The sequence below is a fragment of the Vulpes vulpes genome, chromosome 5 (genome assembly GCF_048418805.1).
Source record: "Vulpes vulpes isolate BD-2025 chromosome 5, VulVul3, whole genome shotgun sequence".
In the NCBI taxonomy this organism is placed as follows: Eukaryota; Metazoa; Chordata; class Mammalia; order Carnivora; family Canidae; genus Vulpes; species Vulpes vulpes.
The window spans coordinates 500,260-511,237 of NC_132784.1; the positions used below are offsets into that span (position 1 = coordinate 500,260).

Below are 10,978 nucleotides of genomic sequence, written 5' to 3' on the forward strand. Positions count from 1 at the left end.
CATTTCCTAAATGAAGGGTACTCCATCCCACCTGCATGTTGCTTACAAGAGGAAAATTCTGACGAATGTATGATTCCTAGTGGTCAAGCAAAAGTACTTCTAGAGAAACATCATATATGTACATTCAGAGACTTGATCTAGCATTTTCATCACCACTCTGCTTGTAATACATTAAATAGTATACATGTCAGCAATAGGTGAAGGATAAAGAGCGATGGTATGTTTAGAGAATGAAATGCTGTAGGACATTTTTGTAGAATAGACTAGACTTGTGTGGGGAAAACACTGGCCTACAAGGTATAATATTGAGTAAAAAATGCAATAGCATAATTAAATCACAGTACAATACCAAACATGAACATCAATACCATATATGCTTTGGGAATCATATATTTGCAGTGAAAGTTCAAACACATGGGCAGAAGAAATATAGATCAAATTCTATGAGTGGATGCTACCCTCTGGGTAGGAAGGAAAGAGAAAGGCCAGAGGATAGTGACAAAACGGGCTATAAATTATATGTGAAATATTTTGTTATATTTATATGTGATATGTATCACATATAAAACATACAATATTTTATACATTTATTTACATATAAAAATAAAATAAAATGATATATAAAATTATTGGAAGCAAATATGGCAAAAAATGAACATTTGTTAATTCTGGATAGTAGGTCCATGAGCATTTGTAAATTCTTCTCTGTATTTTTCAATATATTTAAAATAGTTTACAATGATTGTAAAAGAACAGGGTGTCATATATATTAACTTTTAGAATTAAATAAGTATGCAAAATAAATCCCAAGTGTGAGCTAGGCAGTACCAGAAGCAACGGGGTGATGTAATGGAGAGGAACTGAGTCTACAGAAGATGGGAAGGAGCAGCCTCCAGATTAAAGGAACAACTGAAGAGAATGGCCACGGAGGAGCGTGCCAGGCAGAGGACTTAGTGGGAACAGACTGGGCAGAGAGAGTTATGGGTAGCTGCCATGTAGGGAGGGGTAGTCATAGGGTTTCTTCAGCTGGGACAGAACAAGGATGACTTTCCAGGCTTTATGGGGACTTTTGGGGCCTTTAACTATAGGCAGAATTAAAGAGGCTTTTCAAAGATATCCCCAGTATGCTAAAATCCAATAAAATAAACTTTAAGGCCTCAAGGAAGGTATGAATAAAAAAGTTCCTCTGACTACCATGCAGAGAGAAAGGGTGATAGACACCTTGGTGTGTGTAGAAGGTGAATTGTGTGTTGGCCCTGAGGAGCATGAGGCACTCAAGTTCGCATACAGACAATGAGGGCCAAACACTACGGTCTTCCTGTCCCAGAAACCCTGCCCAGGATCCCAGTGCTACCATCCATTTATTTATTATCCCAGAAATTAGCAGGTAGGAGGGCTGAGCTGTCAATACCACCTGAAGGGAGAAGGGGCATGGGTATACACAAGCTCCAGTCCTGCACTCAAGGAGCTCAGTGTGGTAGAGAGCCATGTCACCAACTAAACACAGGAGATAGGGAGGGTAGTAAGGGCTATGAGAGCTGTCAGGATTTTAATTTATCTTTCACTAATATATATTATTTAATTATTTTAAAAATCTGGGTTTTTGAAATTTATTTATTTGTAATTTGTTTATATATGTATATTTATTTATTTGAATTCAATTTACCAACATATAGTAAAACACCCAGTGCTCATCCCATCAAGTGCCCCACACAGTGCTCATCACCCAGTCACCCAATTCCCCCGCCTACCTCCCCTTCCACTATCCCTTGTTCATTTCCCAGTTAGGAGTCTCTCATGGTGTGTCACCCTCTCTAATTTTTCTCAATCATCATCCCTCCATTCCTCTATAATCCCTTTCACTACTTTTTACATTCCCCGTATGAGTGAAACCATATAATGATTGTGCTTCTCCGATTGACTTACTTCACTCAGCATAATACCCTCCAGTTCCATCCACGTTGAAGCAAATGGTGGGTATTTGTCGTTTGTAATGGCTGAGGAATATTTCATTGCATATATAGACCACATCTTCTTTATTTGTTTTTAAAGATTTATTTATTTTTTAATATTTATTTATTTATTTATTTATTTATTATACCCAGAGAGAGAGAGAGAGAGAGAGAGAGAGAGAGAGAGAGGCAGAGACATAGGCAGATGGAGAAGCAGGCTCCATGCACTGGAACCCGACGTGGGACTCGATCCCGGGTCTCCAGGATCCGCCCTGGAGCGCTAAACCGCAGCGCTAAACCGCTGCGCCACCCAGGGATCCCCACATCTTCTTTATTGATTCATCTTTCAATGGACACCGAGGCTCTTTCCACAGTTGGCTATTGTGGACATTGCTGCTCTAAACATTGTGGTGCACGTGTCTCAGTCGTTCACTGCATCTGTACCTTTGGGGTAAATCCCCAGTAGTGAAATTGCTGGGTCATAAGGTGGCTCAATTTTTAACTCTTTGAGGAACTTCCAAACAGTTTTCCAGAATGACTGTACCAGTTCACATTCCCACCAACAGTGCAAAAGTGTTCCCCTTTCTCCACACAGTGCAAGAGGGTTCTCCTTTCTCCACATCCTCTCCAACATTTGTTGCTTCCTGTATTGTTAATTTTCACTATTCTCACTGGTGTGATTTGGTATCTCATTGTGGTTTTGATTTGTATTTTCCTGATGGCCAGTGATGCGGAGCATTTTCTCATGTGCTTATTGGCTATGTGTATGCCTCCCTCGGTGAAATTTCTGTTCATGTCTTTTGCCCATTTCATGAGTGGATTGTTTGTTTCTTTGCTGTGGAGTTTAATCAGTTCTTTATACATATTGGATATTACCCCTTTACCTGATATGTCATTTGCAAAATCTTCTCCCATTCTGTAGGTTGTCTTTTAGTTTTGTTGACTGTTTATTTTGCTGTGCAAAAGCTTCTTATCTTGATGAAGTCTCAATAATTCATTTTTGCTTTTGTTTCCCTTGCTTTCATAGATGTATTTGCAAGAAGTTACTGTGGCCAAGTTCAAAAAAGGTGTTCCCTGTGTTCTCCTCTAGGATTTTGATGGAATCTTGTCTCACATTTAGATCTCTCATCCATTTTGAGTTTATCCTTGTGTATGGTGCAAGAGAGTGGTTTAGTTTCATTCTTCTGCATGTGGATGTCCATTTATTTTAGAGACTTTCTTCCAGTGGATAGTCTTTCCTCCTTTATCGAATATTAGTTGACCATAAAGTTGAGGGTCCACTTCTGGATTCTTTAGTCTCTTCCATTGATCTATGTGTCTCTTTTTGTGCCAGTACCACACTGTCTTGATGACCACAGCTTTGTAGTACAACCTGAAATCTGGCATTGTGATGCCCCCAGCTATGGTTTTCTTTTTTAAAATTCCCCTGGCTATTCGGGGTCTTTTCTGATTCCACACAAATCTTAAAATAATTTGTTCTAACTCTCTGAAGAAAGTCCATGGTATTTTGATAGGGATTGCATTAAACGTGTACATTGCCCTGGGTAACATTGACATTTTCACAATATTAATTCTGCCAATCCATGAGCATGGAATATTTTTCCATCTCTTTGTGTCTTCCTCAATTTCTTTCAGAAGTGTTCTATAGTTTTTAGGGTAGATATCCTTTACCTCTTTGGTTAGGTTTATTCCTAGGTATCTTATACTTTTGGGTGCAATTGTAAATGGGATTGACTCCTTAATTTCTTTTTCTTTAGTCTCATTGTTAGTGTATAGAAATGCCATTGATTTCTGGGCACTGATTTTGTATCCTGCCATGCTACCAATTTTCTGTATGAGTTCTAGCAATCTTGGGGTGGAGTCTTTTGGGTTTTCAATGTACAGTATCATGTCATCTGCAAAGAGGGAGAGTTTGACTTTTTCTTTGCCAATTTGAATGACTTTTATTTCTTTTTATTACCTGATTGCTGAGGCGAGGACTTCTAGTACTATGCTGAATAGTAGTGGTGAGAGTGGACATCCCTGTCTTGTTCCTGATCTTAGGGGAAAGGCTCCCAGTGTTTCCCCATTGAGAATGATATTTGCTGTGGGCTCTTCGTAGATGGCTTTTAAGATGTTGAGGAATGTTCCTTCTATCCTCACATTCTGAAGAGTTTTGATCAGGAATGGATGCTGTATTTTGTCAAATGGTTTCTCTGCATCTAATGAGAGGATCATATGGTTCTTGGTTTTTCTCTTGCTGATATGATGAATCACATTGATTGTTTTACGAGTGTTGGACGAGCCTTGTGTCCCAGGCATAAATCTACTCGGTCATGGTGAATAATTTTCTTAATGTACTGTTGGATCCTAGTGGCTAGTATCTTGTTGAGAATTTTTGCATCCATGTTCATCAGGGATATTGGTCTATAATTCTCCTTTTTGGTGGGGTCTTTGTCTGGTTTTGGAATTAAGGTGATGCTGGCCTCATAGAACGAGTTTGGAAGTACTCCATCTCTTTCTATCTTTACAAACAGCTTCAGTAGAATAGGTATTGATTTTTCTTTAAACATTTGATAGAATTCCCCTGGGAAGCCGTCTGGGCCTGGATTTTTGTGTCTTGGGAGGTTTTTGATGACTGCTTCAATTTCCTCCCTGGTTATTGGACTGTTCAGGTTTTCTATTACATCCCGTTCCAGTTTGGGTAATTTGTGGTTTTCCAGAAATGCATCCATTTCTTCCAGATTGCTTAATTTTTTGATGTATAGCTGTTCATAATACATTTTTAAAATTGTATTTCCTTGGTATTGGTTGTGATCTCTCCTCTTTAATTCATGGTTTTATTAATTTGAGCCTGTTCGCTCTTCTTTTTAATAAGGCTGGCTAATGGTTTATTTATCTATCTATGTCCCAGGCGGCATGAAGCACCTAGCACATTCCTTCTGTAGCGAGGACAAGGGAGTCTGTGGAGCAGAGAGGACCCAAACCTCTGGAGAGTGTGGTAAGGTAAAAGATAACATGTATTGAACATTTACCCAAGGCTATGTATTGCACTAAGTATGTTACCTCTGGATTTTTTTCCCATGAGGTCTGCATGGGCAGCATTCACATTTCACATATTAGGAAATAAATGTGGAGAGATGAACAAAGCTTCCCAAAATCTCAGAGCCAGGATCTCAAAGGCATAAAGCCTGCTCACCTAAACAAGATGGGGGACACTTCTTGAGAGATCAGTGACCAATGAATCATGGCAATAGACTGACCCATTTAGGTGTGCCCATATATATAAAGTCAGGATAGCTGGCAGATGTGCATGAATGTAGGAAGCCCTGTGTGAACAGAATTTTGCTTTGTTGTTTTATTTTTGTTAAACAGTTATTCCTACGGCCTGCTCAAGCATAGCATTTCTGTAGAGGAGTAGCACCATCAGGATCCTTGCAGGGGAGATCCATACCTTGGGTGGGTACAGAACCAACCACCTGTGAGAAAACCTGCCATTCCTATCAGGAAGCATAGGGGATCAGTTGACACCCTTCCCCCTGGACACAAACAGCCTGGCCAGCCTCTGACCAGCTCATAAGTGAGCCTTCCTGCATGCCTCAGGTATCCAACAACACCTCCCTGAGCCTTGGAGACCTCAAGGTGGCTGTTTCCCTGCTGCACTGGCTATTCTTCCCCTGAAATATGCTGGCTGTAGCTATACTGACTTGGAGCCCTCTGCTGCTGGTAACCATCCTGCAGAGGAGGAGACTGTGGCAAGAGTCCCACTACCTACTACCGGCTAACATCCTGCTCTCAGATCTGGCCTATCTTGTCTTCCACATGCTCATTTCCCCTAGCAACCTGGGCAGCTGGTCCCTGGGCCTCATTGCTTGTGGTATTCTCACAGATGCCATCTTCACTGCCTATATCAGCACCATCTTGCCTTCATGGCCACTGTGCTACACACCTACCTGGCAGTTGCTTATCCTCTGTGCTATTTCTCCTTCATGTCCTATGAGGCTGCCCAGAAAGTGGTGGCCCTCACCTGGCTGGTGGCCTGCTTCTTCTCAGATGTCTCATTTGGCTTAGCAAGCAGCAAAATGCCAGGTTAGAGGAGCAAGGGGCCTAATGTATCCTGCAGCTAATTATGGGCACTGAGTCAGGTTGTGGCCCACTGGTCACTGTCACCCACACCTGCATTTTATGCATTCTCTTTCTATGCACACCTCTCAACACCTACTGCTTCTGGAGGATCTATGCAGAGACCAGGACTTCAGGTATCTGGGTACAAGGCTGTTCCTGAGCCAGGGGTATCCTGCTTATCCACACAGTGCTAATCATGCTGTATGTTAGCTCAGTTGTGGTATTTTCCCTGGACATCATGCTAATCAAGTACCACCACACTGATGCCAGAACTCATGTGTGGCTCATGGCAGCGAAGAGCGAGGTGTTCATGATGCCTCCTTGTGCCCAACTTCCATATCTGTACACACTTCGTTACTGGAAGCTACTGGAGATGGTCCGGGGCCACTTCTCATCCAAGAGGCACAGTGACATCTTCACTATTTCTCAGAGCTACAGTCTTCACAGTCTGGCAAGCTGAGGTTAAAAATTATAGATCAGGGATCCCTGGGTGGCGCAGCGGTTTGGCGCCTGCCTTTGGCCCAGGGCGCGATCCTGGAGACCCGGGATCGAATCCCACATCGGGCTCCCGGTGCATGGAGCCTGCTTCTCCCTCTGCCTGTGTCTCTGCCTCTCTCTCTCTCTCTGTGACTATCATAAATAAATTAAAAAAAAAATTATAGATCAGATGCTTCAGCATCCAATTATTGCTAATTCCAGAGAAATTGACATATACTTGTACAACAGGACCTCTAAGAGTATCTCAACTGATGGTTTTCAACATTTCAAGAGGTGTTTTTTTTTTTTTTTTTTACGTTTCAAAAGTTTTTAAGTAGAGAAAGCTCACTGAAGTGAAGATTTTCTACTTGAGAATGGAAGCAAATAAAAGTGATTCAGCAGAACTCTGATCAAAGTGGGGGTGAGGCCCTGAGCTGTGTTTTTCCAATGGCTTCCACCATACCCTCTATCACCACTGGCAAAGCACTGTTGCTGACAAACACACAGAAACCAAAATGTTACTGAAAGCTTGAACCTGGAAAGTGAGCAAGCAGATCTGCTGAATCTGGAACCATGAGCCTCCATTTTGGAAGCTCCTCAGTATATGGTAAGGGGGGGAACAATGTAGGACCCATGTATACTGAGGGGTGTTGTGAAGACATCTATGAAGCTGGAACCCCAAAAGATTATAGTCTCAGAACAAAGATAAATGACAACTAACAGAATAGCAGGGTGACTTTTCTTCCTTGATATTGGTGCTGTGCAGAGAAGGAAGAAAGTTCCTCAATTACTCTTGGGGAGAAGCCACCCTATAGACAGGATTAGAACTAGGTTTCAAACTATTTTTTGTGATTAATAGACCTCATTCTGTGGTTGGTGTGGCTCTTCTGGAGGATTAGAGCATTAGCTCAGGTTTCAAAGAATTTCTGTGGTAAAAGAATCTCAAAGAAAATGAGTTGCACATAGTCAAAATTCACAAAACCACACACACACACACACACACACACACACACACACACACGACACCATGAATGAAAATAAGAAGAAACAAGATAGCATCAGTATACTCCATCCGCCTCCTTAAATTGTCAGACACTTGGCTAATACAAAAATGTTCAATGTTTTAAGACATGAAAAATGAGATGGAAATATGAATGAGAAGGAACACATTTTTTAAATAACTAATCAAATTAGGAAAATAATTAAATAAAACTCCTAGAAATAAAAAATGTAAAATAACCAGAATTGCAAAAGATGGGTTATATTTAATATGGGGTAAAAAGTATATTAGAGATAACTGAAGAGGGATTTGGTAAACTGGAAGATAGGTTTAAATAAATGATCTAAAGTGTCTAAAGTGGGATCCCTGGGTGGCGCAGCGGTTTGGCACCTGCCTTTGGCCCAGGGCGCGATCCTGGAGACCCTGGATCGAATCCCACGTCGGGCTCCTGGTGCATGAAGCCTGCTTCTCCCTCTGCCTGTGTCTCTGCCCGCCCCCTCTGTGTGTGTGTGTGTGACTATCATAAATAAATAAAAATTTAAAAAAATAAAGTGTCTAGAGTGATAAAAAGGCAAAAAATATAAAAGAGAGATTAAGAAATATTGATTTTAGAATAGAAAGACTGACGTCCAATTAGAGAATATAATAGAGACAATGTGGAAAGGGAAATACTTAAAGAGATAACAGCTGACAATTTTTCAGGTTTATTGAAAGATATTAAACCTCAGACTCAAGAATTCTAACCAATTGAAAATAAGATGAGTGACAAATAATCCACCTTAAGTGGATGTGAAACTGCAGGAAACCAAATACAAAGACAAGATATTTAAAGCAGGCAGAGATAAGAGATAAAAGAACAATTTAACTGACTTCTGACTTCTAAAAGAAAAAAAACGTATAAGTCTGATGTAACTGAAATAATATTGTTAATGTGATGAGAGAAAATAACTTTTGACCTGGAATTCTACCTATGGGAAAACAATCTTCACAAAGCAAAAATAGAAATCATTAACACAAAACACAAGAGACAATATTCCTAATAAGACACAGTAAAGAAATTTTAAAGGATATATTTCTGGCAGAAGGAAAATTATTCCAGATACAAGATTTGAAGTGCATGGGGAAAAATAGTGAGAAATAAATATTGAAAACCATGTGCATAGGGGATAGAGTTAAGATGGCAGAGTAGTAGGGGGACCCTGACCTTGCTCTGTATTCGAATACAGCTAGATAAATATTCAATAATTTTGTTTTTTTAAATATTAAATCGTTTATTGATTACACATGATAAGGACGATACACAAGCTTTAATCCCATCTATAATTTTATCTGATACCATAATTCAATTTAGATATATTGCATAGGATGTGCCAACAATCATAATAACCAAATAAACTCCAGGACTTTGCTTGGATGACCCTTTTAACAGTGAACTCCAGGTCACAACACATTAACTGTCAGTTCAACCACACCAAGGTTTGTGGAGACAATGGCTTCTGTGCCCAAGCAGGTTGCAAATAAATTTCAATTGGAACCTGGCATCACCCTGATGGAATTCTAACTTCACACTGTTGGGCTAGTTTACCAAGATGGCTTCAGAGTTGACTAACTTTACACAGCACATTTTAAAAAAAGACATATTTATTCAGCATCATGATCAGACTATTACGTTTAGCAATCAACAGCATGGGTGCAAAAAAAAAAAAAAAAAAAACTACATTAAAACCCTTTGTTGGAATGCTTTACACTTTCCACAGAACAGACACTAAAATAACCTGTTACACAATTAGTCACAAATACAGTCCTGGAGTTTTTTGCCCATATACATGAGTATTGTCTAAAACATGTCTTCTTTGTAGCAGCTAGGCCCTGCCACCACTGTGCTTGGCTGAGTTCACAAATCTGTTGTAACCTGTAGCTTCCCTGTCACTTCTCTGGCTCTCCTCTCCTGCTAAGCTTTGTTTCCTGGCAGTAATTAAAACCTTCTGCCACTGCCATAGCTGCTACTGGAACCACCATAGCCACCTTGGTTTTGTGGTTTGGCAAAGTATTGGCCTCTACCACCATAGGGGGCCAGAGCTTCTGCCTCCAAAATTTCCTCCTTTCATGGGTCCAAAATTTGAGGATTGATTGTTGTAATTGCCAAAATCGTTATATCTTCCACCACCTCCAAAGTTGTTTCCATCATTACCAAAATCCATTATAGCCATCCCCACTGCCACTGTATCCACCACCACCTTGATTGCCACTGAAGCCACCTCAACCACTGAAATTCCCTTCATGACCAAAGTTGTCATTCCCACCAAAACCACCTCCACGAACACCACCAAAGTTTCCAGAACCACTTCGGCCTCTTTGGCTGGATGAAGCACTAACCATCTCTTGCTTCAATAGGACTTTCCTTACTTCACAGTTGTGGCCATTCTCAGTGTGGTATTTTTGAATGACAATCTTGTCTACAGGGTCATGGTCATCAAAGGTCACAAAAGCAAAACCTCTCTTTTTGCTACTGCCTCTGTCAGTCATGATCTCAATCACTTCAATTTTCCCATACTGTTCAAAATAATCTCCTAGATAATGTTCTTCAGTGTCTTCTTTAATGCCACCAACAAAAATCTTTTTCACAGTTAAGTGGGCACCAGGTCTTTGAGATTCTTCTCGGGAGACAGCCCTCTTTGGGTCCACAACTCTTCCATCCACCTTGTGCGGCCAAGCGTTCATGGCTGCGTCCACCTCTTCCATGGTGGCGTAGGTGACTAACCCAAAGCCTCTGGAGTGCTTGGTGTTGACTGTATTACCACACAGTCCATAAGCATCCCCCATTGCTCAAAATGGCTCCTCAGACTCTCATTGGTTGTTTCGAAGCTCAAACCTCCGATGAAGAGCTTCCACAGCTGCTCAGGCTCTTTGGGAGACTCTGACATAGACATGACAGTGGTGGGAGGGGAGAGACTTTAACGATGCTTACTTGGCAGCGTCCAGGGGCAGAAAGGACAACATTCAACTATTTTGAACAACTAGGAAGATGATCTGAGGATTAAGGAATCTGCGCAGTTGGAGGGAGAGAACATGGCAGATGTGAAGTTGGAAGCCTTGAACTGGGGGAGAAGAAAGCTGCACAGCCATGAAGGGGAGGGAATCCTTTTCACGGAGCAAAATCTGGGAGAGGGAGAAAGTGGAAAAGAGTCCAGCAGTTAGGGACAGTACAATAAGCCATGGTAAGAAGATACTCTGGGTTGTACAGGGAGAAATAGCTCCCCTTCTGGGAGGGCATTTGGAAGAGTATATTTTCCATCTCCAAGGACAAAGACCAGCTGGGAGCCTTTGAGTGGTGTTCAACAACAGGGTCAGAGGCTACACACAGGGGGCAGAAAACCTCTTAAACCACTTCTTACTGTGAGCCACAGTAAGCCACAATAGGCTTAAACCTCTGTATGCCAGCCAA

General features: G+C 41.1%; 1 protein-coding gene and 1 pseudogene across 1 annotated transcript; one reads left to right on the forward strand and one right to left on the reverse strand.

The window, feature by feature from the left end:
* Positions 1–4,850: 4,850 nt before the first annotated feature.
* Positions 4,851–6,516, forward strand: GPR148 (G protein-coupled receptor 148). The gene is given in 5 exon segments (XM_072757405.1): positions 4,851–4,932; positions 5,439–5,479; positions 5,481–5,853; positions 5,856–5,984; positions 5,987–6,516. Coding segments are annotated over 5 exon segments (1,155 nt in total).
* Positions 6,517–8,825: 2,309 nt separating this feature from the next.
* Positions 8,826–10,690, reverse strand: LOC140598864 (heterogeneous nuclear ribonucleoprotein A1-like; annotated as a pseudogene).
* Between the last annotated feature and the right edge of the window lie 288 nt (positions 10,691–10,978).